The sequence below is a fragment of the Lepidochelys olivacea genome, assembly GCF_965140295.1.
Source record: "Lepidochelys olivacea isolate rLepOli2 genome assembly, chromosome: 7".
Lineage (NCBI taxonomy): Eukaryota > Metazoa > Chordata > Testudines > Cheloniidae > Lepidochelys > Lepidochelys olivacea.
This window is the reverse complement of record NC_140417.1, coordinates 22,506,062-22,522,901: the sequence shown is the minus strand read 5'-3', so window position 1 is coordinate 22,522,901 and position 16,840 is coordinate 22,506,062. Positions and strand designations below refer to the sequence as shown.

The following is a 16,840-nucleotide window of genomic DNA, read 5'->3' as shown; positions in this document are numbered from 1 at the left end:
CAGATGTGTTTCTTACTAAAAAAAAAACACTTGGCAAAGTGACCTCGGGCACTTTTCTCCTGCCTGCCCATTAGTGGGGAGGCTGAGATCTGGCAGAACTCATGTCACATCAGGGATCCCAAGCTAGGACTGGGCCCAGGGAGCAAGAGAGAGTAAAGCTTGTACTCTCCCATGTATAAAAAACAGCTAAGATTTCCCTCTTGTTTTCCTCTCTCTGGGTTTATGAAATTCCAGCTGGCTCAGATACATTCACCTCCCCAGCAGAGGGCATCTTCCTGTAGAACCTAGTCAGCCCTCCAACTTGGGATAAGGCCTGGATTCACCAGAACATTGACTCCCACCTCATTTCACAGACTCTTTCCCACAGCCACCCGTCCTCCACAGTTCTGGGGTCTTCCCTCCTGCCCTCCTCCCACCAGAGATGCTTGCTTCCTGTCCGTAGCCATCCCTCACATATACCCCTTGGTTGGCCTTCACCCCCACATCAGCTATGGGACCGGCCAATAGTCCGGCTAGTTGACTCCCCTGCCCCTGTCCAGTTCTGCTCCCATGCTTAGGGTGAGCAGAATCTTCCTCTCAGAGAGCCTCCTCCCCATAACCATTGGGAGCCTTTCCTCTTCATCTCTTGCGGCTGGTGTCTCCTGAGTCCCCAGCACGGAGGGTATAGTCTGGCGCGCCTCTGGGGTAGCTGTGAGTTGGTTGGATGGATCCAACCATGCGTCTCAGTGCAGCCTAGGTGCCCTCATTGGTATTTTTCACTTCCCTCTCGCTGCGTCGTTTCCACCGTGACTCCTGCCGCTGCAGCCGCTCCGGGCTGATGAGCGTCTGCTCGGCATTGAATAGGTCAAGCTCCCAGCGACGAACAATTCATTTTTCTTTTCCCCCTCTTTTGTCATTTCTGGGAGCCTGGGCCCTCCAGGAAGGAAGCAGAGAGCTGAGCAATTACTCATCCGGAGCCCAGCCATCAGCAGCACAATTACTCTTGTGCCGTGGCCGCTTACGTGTGAGGGAGCGACTTTATTTATGATAGGCCAGATCCTACATGCCTTACTCGTGCACGTGGCTCATGGAAGTCAGTGGGCCTCCTCCTGCTGCTCCCACAGAAGTCAATGAGGCTGCTTCCATGAGCAAGGCAAGAGGACCTGGTCTTGTATGGCTCCTAATATCTCGGATACATGGTCTGGAATCAGCGAGGCCCAATAAACATGGAGCCCAATGATGCTGTTTTCCAGAGCAGCTGCGCTTCAGGGTTCACATTTTCAGCCAACTCCAAAATCGCACCTGCAAACTGTACTGTCAGCGCTGGGCATTCACAGCCCGTTAGCTACGTAACTCCATGTTCTGCTTGCGCACACTAGCTGTGTTTGCATGTGCAAGCCTCGGCAGGCAGAAGTTTGGAGTTACCTTTGGAGAGATGATCCTAAAAGCATCTGGGAATATGCTCAGGCTCTTGTTTTGTGAGACATGGGCCCTTCCCAGAGGCCCAAGCTTGAGAACTGGCACCATGTGTAACTTCCAGCATGGGTGAGAGCTGGCCCTGGCCAAACATTTGTGGCTAGACTCAGGCAGGACCTGAGCCTTGGAACAGCTCAGTTGAGGCCACTTTCACTTGGGGTAGCCTCAGCAGATCCTGGCAGGGGTAGCGAAGTACTGGTAGACCGTCTGCCAGGATGTGCCTCCTGGCTGGGACCGGTGAGTCCTGCCGCTCTCCCTACAAAGCCTGTTCTTGTGAGGTTTTCAAATGAGAGCGGTTCAGACAAAGATCCTGCTGAGCCCCGCGAGTGTGTAGAGGTTGCTGCTGTCCTCCTTGGTGCTGGGCCATCGCCTGCGGGTCAAATTAAGAACAGAGACTCAACCTGACCCCTGAATTTCTAATCCTTTGTGGGTGTGCGTCTAACCCTCAGAGTTATTTTAAGCAGGGCTTGGTCTGGCTGAATTTCAGCTTGTCTGAGTGTGGCCAGTGAGGTAATGGAAATCTCCTGCCCCTTTTTCTTGCTGGTTTTCCTCTTGTACCTGCGGTGCTGTCATTGCCCAGTAAGCTCCCCTTGTAATCGGGCGCACTGCAAGGTGCCTGCTGCATGAGGCAGCCCAATGGGTGCATTCTACCCGGGCCAGTCTGGCACGCTCAACAGGGGAGCAGTGCATTCCCCTGGAGGCTCCTGGGCACTGGCAGTACAGAAGATGTGGTCTACATGGGGCATGTATGGAAATCTGGGCAGCACAGCAGGTGCTAGCTGGTTCATGAGGAGCAGGCCAGGAGGGATTGCGGGTTGGTAGGAGCCATCACTCATTGCATGTGTCCTTGTGTTTGTTCAGGGTGTGTCTGGGAACAGCCAGCACCCTGCTGCTTTCCTGCTGCCAGTGAGAATTAAGCCCCTGCCCTGAGGCCATTGGTGGGTTTCGAATTCCTGGGCTTTGGTTTCCTGAGGTTTAACTCCACATTGCTCTTTGACCCCCGGGCTTTCCCTAGGACTGTGGTGGGAGGGAAGGCCGTGATAATGGGCAAAGAGCAGGAGCTCCCATTTCCTGTCCCATTCCTAGCGGTGACTGGGGAATGCGATCGGCCATTCAGACTGAATTATCTTTTAGTAAAAGGCTGTTCTGCGGAGACAGGGTCCTGTGTGTCTGCTGGAGGGGAGTTTGACTTGGAATTGGGGAGGACCGTGAAAGGCTTGTGTTCTGAAGGCTGCAACGATCTGTGGTGAGCTCCTGGGCTGAATGCAGTCAGCTCTACCCCCATGCCTGGGAGCAGGTGCTGCTCTGAGCTGTGGAGACCCGATCGGGCTTTGGGGCATCCCTGAAGCATTGGAAAGACTCACAGCTCCTCTGCCTTCCCTCAGAAAGGATCAAAGCCCCCGGGAGGAGGATGGCCTCCCTTGGGAGCCTGGAAGGGCCTCCTTCGGCCAGCTTGGGTGGAAGGTGTAGTCGGGAGTGACTCTCCAGGGCTACGAACCTGCAGAGCAAGAGGCTGGGGCTGGCAATGGGTTCAGGGTCTTCACTTCTCCTCCAGACCTTATGGCAGCATGCAGAGCCCTAACCACTGGATCCCCGGCCTGGCCTCTGCAGCACTGGCAGCCCTGAGGAGTAAGAGACCAGGAATGGAACCGGGCCCTTCTGTAGGATGGTGCACCCGTCCCCCAGGTACCGACTGCACCAGCCACCCACACCTGCAGGACAAGTCACCCCCTTCCCCCATTTGTCCAAACCATCTTACCCTCTGCCGTGTGATGCTCCAGTTAACCCAAGACCACGTCTCCTCAGGCCACTGACATGTGCTGTCCAGCTGAACCCCATCAGCTGTCAAAACTCTCCTGCACCTCCACCTCCAAACCTCCCAACTCAACCCCTTTCCCAGCCTCCCAGGACTACCCCTTCTCTCTTGGGAATCCAGATCAAGCCAGACTCCTTCACGCACTAATGCACCCACAATTCAGGGGAAAGGGGGTTAGGGGACAGCCCAGGTCCCAGCTCAGAGCCAGCTAGGCCCGGAGTTGCTTTAACGCAGGCCGGCAGACAGGGATCACAGCAGAAGGAAGGGCTAATTATATTGAAAGCAGGGACCAGCCGGCGGGGCGGGGAGGGGGAGGTTTATTCACCCTAGTGGCTGTTCCAATCCTTCTAAAGGAAGATGAGGGCCCTCCACCAGTTTTGGGAGGGCAGATGGTGGGTCCTTACTGAGGGGGAATGTGAGCTGAGTTGGTACCAACTCCCAGAGGAATTTGGGGTGGGTTGGGCGGGGGCTTCAACAAAGTCCTCCAGTGCATTTCCCCCAATGAGAGCAGTGGCTGTCAGATTCCCAGCTGCCCCAGTGTGCTGGGAGCTGAGGACCTGGCATGGGTGAATCTGGTTCCTTATGGTGTACTGTCACGCTCGCATGGGTAGGCGGGCATGACCTGTTACAGGCACTTCCTGGGGATGCAAGGTAGAATCGTGCATATACCACAGCCATTCCCCTGCCAGTGAGAACTGGACTCACCTGGCGAAGGAATCAGAGGGGAGAGAAGGCAGTCCATAGAGGCAAAGAGAAGTAGGGAGGTGGGGGGAGATGAAGGGAGGTGGGGACACATAGCCAGAGATGGAGGGGTGGGGGAAGCAAAGAGAGAGCGAGACACCCAAAGGTGGAGGGAAGGGAGACAGAAAGTGATAGAGGTGGGCGGGGAGAGAGACAGATGGAGGGTGAGGAGAGAATGTCAGAGCTGAGGGACGGGGAGAAGCAGCCAGATGGAAGGGAAGAAAGAGGGTCAGAATGGCCCAGAGATGGCGAGATACAGATGGAGAGGAGCGAGGCCCAGCGTAGGAGGCAGGGCGGGGGTGCAGCCAGGCAGCTGGAACAGGTTCTGCCTCGTTGCCAGTTGCTGCACCCCCTGGCTCCCGGGCACTGCCCCTAGACTTTGGGAGGTTCCAGCCAGGGTTGTCATTTACTCTCATCTCAGCGGCCGGGACCCATCTGGACCGTATGGTGGAATGTCGGTGCAGTGCCCCAACTCCATGACTGGAGCTGTTTGGAAAACAGGCGTAGGAGGGTGGGGAAGTTCTGTGGAAAATTATGAATTTTCATTGAAAAAGTGAAAATTTAACATTTTAGGATATGGGTTTTTTTAATTAAAGGTCTCCAGTTTTTGAGGGACGCAGACACGGCCACTGAGTATTTCAGTTAGTAGAAAACCCTTGGAGAAAAATGGAAAGCTTTTGACCAACCCAACTCTCCACCCGCCCTGCTCCTAGGTGGTGGAGTCTGGAAGGGGGAGCTGGAGGGGAATGGGGAATAGGCCCCTGATCTGGGTGGAGAGCTTTTTGGGCTGTGTGGAGCCTTCCTGCCCAGCATGGCAGGAGTTAATTGACTGCACAGGAAGTTTCATCAGTCCTTTGAATTGATGCTTGAAAGTTGCTGAGGAAGGAGTTGTTAAAATCCCCTGGCCACCACACAAGGGGAGGGCTGGGTAGTCACAGCCAGTCCCCCCGAGGAAACCTCATCACGCGCTTTGGCATGGAGTGACAGGGCCTGCGGTTCACTGGAAAGGGCTCCCAGCACCAGGTGTTTCCTGTTTTGGAGCAGGGTGAGATTTTTGCTGGATGAGACAAATCTCCCGGCAGATGCAGAACATGTGACGTAGCTGGTGGATTTGGCTCCTTCAGTAAAATGGGAGTGTGTGTGAGAGAGAGCATTAACTCTGTGTGTGTGTGAGAGAGAAAGAGCGAACATTGACTCTGTGTGTGTGTGTGTGTGTGTGTGTGTGTGTGAGAGAGAGAGAGAAAGAGCGAGAGAGCAAACGTGTGTGTGAGAGAGAGCATTAACTGTGTGTGTGTGTAAGAGAGATAGCGAGCATTAACTGTGTGTTCCTGTGAGAGAGCGTGAGCATTATCACTGTGTGCGTGCACTGTGGGGCCCATTCTCTGTTGCACCCAGGCATGCCCGAGCAAGGTGGGGTAACAGAATCGCTGGCAGGGTAGGGAGCTACAGCAATCAGCTCACACAATTACTCAGCAGAGGCTTCAGGGAGCACAAGCCTGTTGTTAAAGGGTCAGTCAGAGAATTGCTGGTGGAGGTGGGAGAGGGTCTTCAGGAGGGCGCTAGGTCCAAGGGCAGTGGGCTTGTCGGCCAGCTCAGGGAGAGCATTCCATGCCTAGGGAGAAGTTGCACTGGTGGCTGTTGGAGAAGCAGACATAGGCAGTCCAGGCTGGCTTGGGGGAGATGGGAGAAGGGTGGGTGAGCAGGGAGGGGCAGTTACCCAGAGCCTTGAAGCCAAAGAAATGGAGGGGTTTCAGGTCTTGTTTAAGAGGAGAAGCGAAGCCCCCTAGGATGTGTGGATTCCCGGCCAGGGAGGCTGCGCCACCCACCGTACCTCCCTGAATTGCAGGGGGCTTGTATAGAGTGCTAAAACCCCGTCAGAAGCTAACATCCCATCCTCAGCAAATGGCTGATGGGAGCCAGCAGCAGCCAGGAGGTTGTGGGGTTTCAGACCCAGCTGCTGCTCTCTCAATCTGTCCTGTGATCCAGTGCTGGCAGGTTTCAGAGTGCCCCATAGAATGTATGGAGCTGGGCATCCCCCGGAGGTTCCCATCAGAGGGACAGGCATATCCAGAGTGGGGGCATTGCCATGATATCGGGATTATTGGTAGAGCCGAGACGTTCTTGCAAGTCCCCACCCAGAGACAGGCCTCTGTCTCTTGGTGTCCTGGAGAGGATCTACAGCATTGTATGTAAAATATGAAGTATCTGGGCTCTAAACCAGAGACTTAAATGAGCCCCTCCACCATCACCAGGGAGTGAGATCTAGAGTATGGATCTCTGCAAGTCAGGGCTCCTGGATTCTATCATTGCACAAGTCACTTTCCTTCTCTACGCCTCACTTTCCCCACCTGCAAAAGGGAGATGATAAAACCTGCTGGTGGCGACCAGGATCAGGCAGTTCAGTCGCCTCCCAAGAGAGGCGAAGGGAGCCCCGTTGCTTGGGGCTCTGGAAAGCAGGTGGGACAGTGTCCTAGGAAGTGTGCTGCAGGGCCCAAGCGTGCACTGGCCTCCGGGAGATGGACCACATGGCAAGTTGGTCTGGTTCTTCTCAAACGGTGATGGTTCTCGGCTGACCTGGGGGTGCAGGGGTTTGTGGTAGTTAGGGATGTCTGTGAAGTGTTTCTGGGTGCTCAGGTGAGATGTGCGGTGGCAGTGGTGCTGGGAATGGCTTTCCTCAGCGGAATGGCACCTCAGTCATTGCTATTCCTGCCTCTGGTTTCTGCCTCACTTATTGGAATTAGCATCACTGTGTCAGGTGAGATCTGTGAAGGCTGCAGCTGGGGAATAGGCCGACCTGCCCTGCTCCCATCAGGGCTGCCAGGAGAGGTTGCTGCAGATCCCTGAACAAAGTGCAGTTTCTGTTCTTGGGCTGATATTTGTTTCAAAACATGTTATTCTCTCTCCCCTATTTAAAGCCAGTGCTGCTAAGAGTAGCTGCCCCCAGGCACGAATCCCCAGCCGGGCCCTGCAAGGCTGGCCTGGGGATTGCATCAGGCTATTGTTGCCGAAGCGAGGTCCTTCAGGAATACCGAGCTGTTGTTCTGCCCAGACCCGTTTATTTTTGCTCTCTGCCCGCTCTCCTGTGCTTTGCAGACAGGCCTGGGGGATCCCCAGAGAGCAGCCTGAGTGTTGAAACTGAATGCTGTGAAAAGTTCAGTTTTGCATTAGTGCAACCCTCGACTGCTTCCCCCTTGAGCTGCTGCTATAAATCCAGCTGTGCAGCTGTGACCCATCCATTGCGCATGCCACCCTCATTGCTGGGACTGGGTTGATGCCGTATCTGCTGAGTGGATGTTGCCCCCCCACTAGTGTCGCAGATCTCCACGGGGTCTGTGTGTGGCTGCTTTGCCAGGCAGAGCTGGTGCACACTCTGTTAAGCTTCTCTTGGCTGGTAGTGGCTTTCTGCAGATCCCACAACTGAATGCTCTGCTTCTCCTTTGCCAGGTCTGCGCTGGATTTCCAGGTCAGACCTGCTGGGAGAGCTGGAGTCGGCTCTGTTGCTTATTTGTAGGGCCTCATGGGCCAGCTGGGCTTTCTGCAGCTTAGGATTCATGGGGGACGTTAAAGGGATGACCCAGTGGCAGGATTTTCCTTCTCCTGGAATATCAGGGCTCTGTTCCTGGCAAACTATGGAGCTTTGCTCGGGCTGTCACAGATGGGTTAGTGTCAGGCCCACGAGTTGTAACATGCTCAACTCTCCACCCTCATGGGTTATGGTACTTATTTTAGACTTGATTCTTGCTTGGGGTTCAGCAAGTCAGGATTGCCCAGGGCTGAAATAGGGGGCCTGTAAGCCAGGAGGGAGGTGCGCTGGCAGAGTTGTGTGGGGCCCAAGACTGGAAAAGCCAGGGGGGGCTGTGGGTCAGGAGGGAGGCGCACTGGCAGGGCGGTGAGGGTGGGGGTAACTTTGCTTGGCTGCCTGGACTGCTGTGTGCCTGGCTCCAGCCAGTGTTTAGCCTCAGTTTCCCTTCTCCATTTTCTAAATAGACCTGCAGCCTTCAGTGAAGAGCTGCTTCCTTCCCGGGGCCTACGGGCTGGCCCTGGGGCTCACTTGTCCTTTGCTCTGCTGGCTCTAGTTGTCCATGCGCAGCCAAAATGCTTCTCGGGACGCCCTGCATTAGCAGGCAGGTTGCAGGTAGAGCTGGGGACTCAGTGCGAGCAGGTTTGTCGTCTGTTCCCCTCCAGGCTGCTAGCCTGAGTTGGCTGGGCCCAGCAGTGTCTGTGGGGGACAGAACACGTGGACCTGGCTCTTCCCTAGAGAGCGGGTTGCACGGGGGTGAGAACAGGTGCCCGGCAGGCTCACAGGTGTGAGGAGGGTGGGATCTGTACAGCGCCTGACAGAGCTGAGTGGTGTTTGGCACTGATCGCATGCTGGGTAAAGTGGCCTGGTACTACTGAGCAGTGCCCCCTCTGGCTGAGTGGGAGAGTATCGTTGATGAGCTCTAAAACTGGTCTCCTCTTTTTCTTGGTTGGACGGGTCGGGGACAGGGGCTGGGAGTCTGAGAGGAAAGCGGGTCGAGGGGGAAGCCTGTCCCTCTTGCAATAGTTGTTGCAGAATCTGCCCCTTGCCACAGAAATGTGTTGCAGAAACTCGGCTTTCCTAACCCTCAGTGGTTGTTCAAAATCTTTCCAAATGTGAACTTAGGGAAACGGATGCAGCGATATCTGAAACAGTAGCTCTGAGAAGGGTAACCCGAGAAAGTGCACCTCCATGTGTTAACTCTGAAACCTAATGACGCCAGTGAACATGTCAAAACCTACTTCACTGCTGATCATTTTACCAGAAACATGCAGCCAACAAGTTCGTCCCACAACCCCAACCTGCCTCCCACACTCTCCCTGCTGGCCCAACAGCCTGTATCACAGTTACGCCTTATGTTTGCGCAGCTGTATTCTACTGCCCATTAAAAATGGCAAATGTTGGGGCAGTGGGGAACGGATTCAACATTGGACTGAGTGACGTGAGGACATTGACATTGTCCCATTTCTGTGTTAGCTCAAAGCTGCCGTAGAATTCCAGCCTGCTGCACTGGGCTGCAGTGGAAACCAGGGGGCCATGCTGCAGAAGGGAGGTCCTGCATGCTGCCGAGTATGCAGAGCCTTGGTCAAAGCAGCCGTGAATTCCTGCACTCACAAAGGGCAGAATCCTACCCTTCCAGGGTGTACCATCTCTCATGGTATTTTCTTTGCCCATCAGTATGGGTGTTTTCTCAGTAGGGTCTGGAGTATCTCAGTGCTGGTGGTGACCGGCGTTCCCAAGTCGAGGGGGTTACTGTGCCTTGTCTCACTAGTTCATGGCCTGCTGTTTGTTCCTCCTGCAGGACTGCCCACAGATTCTGCCCTCCACCCAGATCTACATCCCTGTGGGCGTGGTGAAGCCCATCACTCTGACAGCCAAGAACCTGCCACAGCCACAGTCTGGCCAGCGCAACTACGAATGCATCTTCCACATCCCCGGCAGCGCCACCCGCGTCACAGCTCTGCGCTTCAACAGCACCAGCATCCAGTGCCAGAACACCTCGGTGAGTCCACGGCTCCTGCCCTGCCGGGCCTGGGCTGCTCTTCCATCGCAGGGTGTGTGTGAACACCATTCCTGCCTGCGGAGTGTCTGAGACACCTCCCCTGGCACTTCTCCAGCCAGAATGTGCTTCGCTTCCGGGTCGTTCCTCTCCGCTTGCCCTGCAAACTCCATGGACTAAAGGTCGCCCCAGCTGCCTTGCTTGTTCCCTGGCTGGTTTCTGTCTCTTTCATGCTTGATCGGCAGGTGGATGTAGGTTCATGGTGCCCGTGGGGCCTTGGGAGAGATTCTCCAGCTCCTCACAGTCTGTCTCTCTCTTCCCCTGTCCCCCTCAGTCTCTGTCTTTTCCCTTCCCTGTCTCTTCCCGCCCCCAGCTGCAAGGAGAGATTGCTTGGTGGAATTGTTCCATGCAGAACCAACACCCCTCCCTCCTCCGCTGTGGAGCCAAACCGACCCCAGGGGGGACCCTCCCATGCTTTATGAGCATTTCCAAGGAAATTTGCTTATGAAAGCCAAAGAAAGTAGCTTGGGCTGGAGCCAGCTGGGCTGGAGTTGAAGACTCTGTTCCCGCTTCCCTCCTTCCCTGTTTGCACTTGGTTTCCCTTTACGCCGGATGATCCTGCTTTACAAGTGGAATTGAGTTAATTCCTTATTGCATGCAGCATTGCACTCACTCTCATGCGCTCACACACGTCCAGTCACACTTTCCCAGCCTGACTGGCTGCTGCCCATCAACCCTGGGCTCCCACACACAGCTCTGCTGATGGCCGTCCATCCTGACCTGCAGCCCCCGCTACTATTCCAGTCCTGAGATCTTACACACACTTCTGCCAGCACCCCTCACTCCTGCCCTCCAGCCCCTCTGCTTGTCCATCCCTGAGCTCTCACACAGCACTCTGCCAATGTCCCTCAGTGCTGAACCTCTTCCCCTGCTATTCCAGCCTCCTCTCCCACAGCTCTGATGATGCATCTCAGGCCCATCCCCTACTCTTCTGCCAGTGCACCCTCTGTCTAGACCTCCAGCAATCCCAATGTCCCCACGAACATCTCCGCCAATGAACCCCCCATCCCCACCCCACCCCGCCTTGGCTGGCTCGCTCTGCCCCTGGATGGGATGAGGAGGAGAGTGGCTTTCACAGCCAGGCCATGTGGTCCTTCCGGGAAGCTCTGTCTGCCCCATGCTGCTTGGTGAATACTGTGCGGAGAGCGCTGATGCTGCGAACAGACAGATCTAAAGTATCAATCCTCCAGTTACCTCTAGGAAATGCTGTTGCTACGGTTCCTCTGCTGACCTGCTGGGCTCTGTACCGACCTTCCCTCATCTGCATGAAAGGGGCCCCTCCTCTCTCGCTTTCTCATTTAATCCTTTCAAAATTTGTTTTCCTTCACTTACACCATGAAACTCGTTTGCAGCCTGACGTGAGCTGTGCTCCCTGATCCCCCATCCTTCAGCTGCACAAGTGACATTTAGAAGCTATTGAAAAGCTGCTGTTTGCTTCAGACAGCCTTTCCTTCCTCTCCTCCCCCTCACAGGTCTCCTGCGGGGTGTTAGGCTGGGTCTGGAGAACATCACAGTCTCTCTCTCTCTCTCTTCCCCCCCCCCCCCCACACACACACTTACACTTGTGAGTTTGGGTTTGGGAAAGGGAGCTTGGCAAAGAGGATTCTTTACCCATGATGTACGTAGTACGTCTGGGGGAGAGGAGATGCTCTCCACCCAGGTGGATCTGCTTCTTAAACTATCAGCTATGTTCTGCCCTGGCTGGTTGGTAGCAGGGCAGGGGCCCCCTTCCCTAGATGGGCCCAGGCTGGTGGGAACCAGGGCAGCTGTGCCCTTTCCTGGATGGGCCCAGGCTGGTGGGAACCAGGGCAGCTGTGCCTTTGTTACTGACTCAGCCTGGGACCTGACCCAGCGATATAAAATGTCAGCTCCATTTTCTGGTAGGGAGGTAACTGGAGGCTGATACTGAGGGGTCTGCAGGGAGACTCCTAGGAAGAAACTGTGCATGGGAGAAAACTTGGGCTAAGATCTACGTTCTTTTGTCATATAAGTTAATGGGAAAGGGAGGGGACACTTACCCAGTGTATGTGTGCTGAGGTGTGGCTGGGTTTGGAGCCCAGCCTGCTCACATCTGTGGAAATGGCATGAAGTCACACACGGAGGTGTATGAGTTCAGGTGAGGGGCAGATGTGGGGTGGGAGGAAGCAGCAAGGGGCAGCTGAACTTGTAAGATGCCACGGTCTTGTTTTTGTGAGAGAGAGATCCCTCCACATGGAGACGTGGCTGTGAATGCGAGCTACAAATGGGCTCTAGAGAGGGTGTTTTTCAGATTCTCAAAGGGTCGCTGACTCCTTCACATCACAGTTTCCATCCTGGGGAGATCTCCTAAATTCCATCCTGTCCTCCACCTGTCTGCCACTGAGCCCTAAATTCTGCCCACACCTAGCAAGCCTTAAAGTCCACCTTACAGACAGCTAGCGAGCCTTGACTCCTGCCCTCCATTCCCCATCCTGAGCCGTAAGTCCCACGCTCTTCTCAGCCATTTCCCTCCCGGCAGCTTGGCAAGGTTCTGGGTCCAGGGTGGGCTGGGGAGCGCTCTCCGGGTGAGGCTGAGATGCTTGAACTGTATTTGGGAAAAGAGAGGAAACCAATGCAGAGCTGGAGCAACCTGGTCAGGCCCCACTTTGCCCTTCCCTCTCTGAGGCTGGTGCAGGGTTGTCCTCCACCAGGGCTTTGCCCTGTAGAGATAGGGAAGGCACATCAGGTCCCATCTTATCCATCCCCTTGAGCTCATATTGGTGGGCTCAGTCTGTTTTCCAAGACTCCATGTAGCCCAGTTTTAAATGCCTCTAGAAAATCTGAATGAAGAAGTCCATGCTCTGTGTGTGTGCGTGTGTGCGTGTCAGAGAGAGATCAGACGGCTCCCCGTCACCCTCCCTGCGAGGAACGCCCCAGCTGGACTCTCATTCCTGCACCATGGATAGCTCTGCTGGTCCGTCTCTATCAGAGTCTTGTAAAAGATTCTTTGGAGGTCAGCGGAACGGCCATTTTCCCAGCAGGAGGCCAATTACACAAAATACCTGCTCAGCCATTTGGGGGCTGTTACTGCAACACACGGGCTCCTGTACGAGGCCTAATCGCATCCCAACTGCCAGTGCTCGCAAGCCCTTGAAATGGGGTTGATTAGGAGGCTGGGGGATTCTGCAGCCTGGCAGCGCAAGTGCTTTGGAGGAGCCATTTGTCAGCTGCAGAGGAGAGAGGAATGGGGTTTCCTAGTCACTGCAGGACAGCGAGGCTGCATGGAGTCTGAGCCCCACGCAGAAACACCTTACCAGTGTGCCAGCCACATCCATCGGTGGGTAGCCATCCAGCGCACCAGCGGGATGGCTCTTTGGGGAAAGACAGTGCAAATGCAGCTGGTGCATGGGGAAAATTCATATAGCTCCTGATCCTGCAATTGCTTATTCACAAGCTTGGCTTTACTCATGCAAGTAGTCCTGTTAAGGTCAATAGGCTTACTCGGATGAGTAAAGCTACGCACTTGCCTGAGTGTTGGTGGGATCAGGACCCACATCATGGAATCACAGAAGCCAGCATTTCCTTTGCTGCTCTGCCCATTACCCAGTGTCCTTGGGGTATTTCCCAAGAGCAGCCATGCAGAGCTGGGTCCTTGCCCTTGTGCTCCCCAGGGGATCGGAGCAGCTTTGTGTTCACACCCCCTCATAGCGCTCCAGTACCTGGTCTGGTGGGGGTTGCTCTCAACAGAGTGGGACAGAAGGAAGCCAGGCAGAAATTGTGAGAGAAGCAGAGGTGGTGGGCATCAGTGATCTCCCAGCCTTAAGGTGGGTATTCACCCGGGAATATTTATTGCTGCCTAACCTTTCCCATTTGAGGAACCACCCTGTCGCCATCTCCTTCCCTCCCATGTACATTCTGTGCCTCTGCTCTTCATCCTACTTCCCTGCCCCTAGCCTCCCTCCTGCCAGCTCAGTCCAGCCCTCCAGTCATAGGCTCTCTGCTGCCCGGGGGATTCGCTCTTTTAACTGGTTCTTTCCCTCCTCCCCTGGAGACGCAGAATCAATTCACTTGGGTCCGATCCGGTGAGGTGCCGAGTGGATCCTCGATCCTGCTGGCTTCAGTGGGAGTTGAGAGGGCTAAATCTTCTCTTTAACCGTCCCTGTCTTTGTAGCGTATGGTTCGGCTTCGCTCACTCTGAAGCACTTTGGGATGCTGGGTACTGACGGGCACGATATAAAAATAAATGGCATGGTTGAAAGGTAGCAGGAATGCTGGCTTAATGGTTCTTGAAGGTTGTATCTGTTACACAGCCCATGGGGGAAGCCTGTGTCTTTAGAAATGCAAAGCCTGGGAGAGATGCTGCCGTGATGGGGGCGAGTAGGTGGGGTTTGGGGCATGGGGATGGGAATTACTGACAATCTGCGCTGATTTCTTCCTATGCCACTACTGCCTGCGAACAGGGGCAATGCTTGGGGCAAAAGGTATCTTCTGTGTTTTCTGAGCAGCTCTGTGCATCCCCGCAACGGTGCATTAACTGCATTGTGCCTGGAGCTTTTATTTAAAGGAACATGAGGGCTCTTTAGTTTAGGCACCAACCAGCGGGGTTTGTTTGAAACACAAATGTATTTTACAAAGCTTAACTCTAGAACCATCCACTCTTATGAATGATTGGTGTCACAGTGGGGCTATTATGCTAGGCACTGTACAGACACCTCGTAAGAGGTAGTCCCTGCCCCCAAACAACTGGAAGGCTGAACAGAGCAGAAGTGACACGGGCACAGAGAGTGTGCAGGGACTTGCACAAGATCACACAGCAGCTTAGTGGCAGACCGGGGACAGAGAACCCAGGTTTCCTGTGTCCCAGTCCAGTGCTTTATCCATTGGACAGCACTGCATCTCCTGCTTGGAGTCCACATCTCCATAATAAAAAAATTGCAAAGAGGTTGCCATTTGGCTAGTATGAAAACACAAGTTTGGCCTAGAAATGATCAGATGTGCCCTGATAGCAAAGCAAAATGTCTGTGTGCAGGGTGTAGAAAATTGGTCAAGTTGTTCTTGAGTTACAAATTATTCAGATTTTGGGGCTAGTCAGTTGCAGCTCCATGGTGTTAAGATATGAAACAGAATTCCTTTGTAAATCCAATTTTCATTCCCCTTCTAATTCTGCACAAGAGAAATCTTTCTCAAATGACAGGACCTGTCTTTACTTTCAGGGTACACTCAGTGCCTGTTTTAACATCTGAAGGCAATGAGCCAGCCCGTTCTTTCGAGTGGGTGCTTAAAATTCACACTTCTTTGTAATTTTACTCCTCTATCCTTTTTCGGTCCATCTGGCTTGATGATAACACTTCACACTTTCCATACAGTTAAGTATAATTAATGGTGACCTGCAGTAGGGGGTGGAGGAGGGATTGAGTTCCTACCCTGGGTTGTTTCTTTGTGATGAATAAGGAAGACTGGAAAGTTTTTGTTTGTTTGTTTAAATTTGACTTGTTTACAATCTTAGAAAGTTATCTTATCTAGCCAGAAGATACTCTGGTGACTGGCGAACTAGTGAAATGCAGAAATCACCAGAGACTTGAAAGTTGTGTAACTGAGCCCTCTGATTCAGGAAGGTCCCTAAACATATACTTAATTTCCATGACTTTTGTGGGACCTACACATGGAGTTAAGTGCTTTTCTGATTAGGGATGCTTTGCTGAAAGGTGAGGGGGAGGCTGAATGAGGAAGGCATTTTTAATCGAGAGACGCTTTGTCTTGTATTTCATTTTGGTAATACTTATCTAACTCCAATGACTAGTTAACATTTTGAAGAAAAGACATCTTTGTTAAAGATTCAACACTCCATTCACTAAGGTATGAAACCTGACAATATGCATTCTCTGAGACATCTATCACGTCCTCCAGTAAAACCAAAGGACACCAGGCATGACATTCCTGATATTTATAAGGTTAAAAAGCAAGCAGAAAAAACCCTACAACCCCTCCCCCCTCCCTTGGGCTTTCTTTATACATTCTTTATACATAAAGAAACAAAAACAGGGCACAAGCTCAATTTAAAAAAAAATTTTTTTTGCACGTCAACTTTAAATATAGTGCTTTGGTTAATTAAAATCCTTAAAGAGACATAGAAATTTCAGCCTTATTATTAGGCATAGTGGTGCACTGAAACTGAAATATGTATCCTTTGTGCAGTTTAAAACTCCTTAGCATGTAAAAGCGTGGAGGTGAACACTAGCCTCAATCTTGCAAACCTACCTGTGAGTAAAGGTACTCGTGCAGGCAAAGTGTTCACAGGCTCGGTGCCATCGTGTAAAACGGAAGGTTGATAAATATCCACATATCCTCACAGTTGATACAGTCTCTTAAATGTGTGTAGGTAAACCAATCCCATTCTCCCAAACCCTTACCTCTGCCCCCTATTGCCCACCTGCCATCCGTATAACAGCGTCAGTGTCACTGGTCCAGCGGCTGCAAACAGTAAATAGCCACACTGGTGGAAAGCAGCATTGTTTTTCATAATCTGAGGCATTGCTAGTAACACAGAGAAGAGTTGTTTTTAATTATATGGGCACAAATTTCTGGTGTAGCCAATGTGGGTTAAAGGAGTTACATCAGGAATGGATTTGGCCCAAGTTTTTTTCTCCCGAGAATGTTCCTTTCTAAGGTGAAATGTCAGTCGCTGTGGCCTTAGAAACATTCGGTCCTTTTACCTTGTAAAATAAGAATAAATGCCCGCTCTCCTTTCTGCTCAGACTTGGGTTTGTAGTCTGGGCACTTTGAGGGGGAAATGTAGTGCTCAGCCATTTCCTTTTCCCTTTAACAAAAGCCACACTTGGTGGTGAGCAGCTGTGTCAACTGTGGAAAGCCCTTTCGGGCCATTTTCTTTCAGTTCGCCCCTCACTCACAGCTGAAGAGTCACTCATCCTTCATGCCTCTTATCTCTGGCTTCCAGCCGTTGCTCTTTGAACTCTGTCCCTTCCAGCATGGTGTTCCTGGTGTGGAGAGGCATCTGCCAGCATAACTGCCTCTTTGGAAAATGAACGGCGAGTTCCCCCCTTTCCTTTTTATCCCAGTGGCAAAGTGGCCTGTGATTGGAAAACGCTTTTCCTGTGTCCCAGCACCGCCCAGCGCAGTGAGGGGAGCCAGAGAGATACTTACTAGGTTTGTTTGTTAGGAATTCTTGTACAGTTTCCCTGAAATTAAGAGGGATCCAGAATGTAAACGCTTTTAGTGAGCTGATTGATTTGTATTCTTCCTATGCACTGCTCTAATGCCATTGGAGGAGCTC

At 52.9% G+C, this 16,840-nt stretch overlaps 1 protein-coding gene across 3 annotated transcripts in view; it reads left to right on the top strand.

Annotated features, from left to right (window-relative positions):
* PLXNA1 (plexin A1) overlaps positions 1-16,840 on the top strand; it is a 265,301-nt gene that overhangs the window by 162,097 nt on the left and 86,364 nt on the right. For all 3 annotated transcript variants that reach the window (XM_084633341.1, XM_084633342.1, XM_084633343.1), the window contains exon 10: positions 9,334-9,534. In XM_084633341.1, coding sequence (XP_084489467.1) covers positions 9,334-9,534 — 201 coding nt within the window. The remainder of the gene's footprint in view (positions 1-9,333; positions 9,535-16,840) is intronic.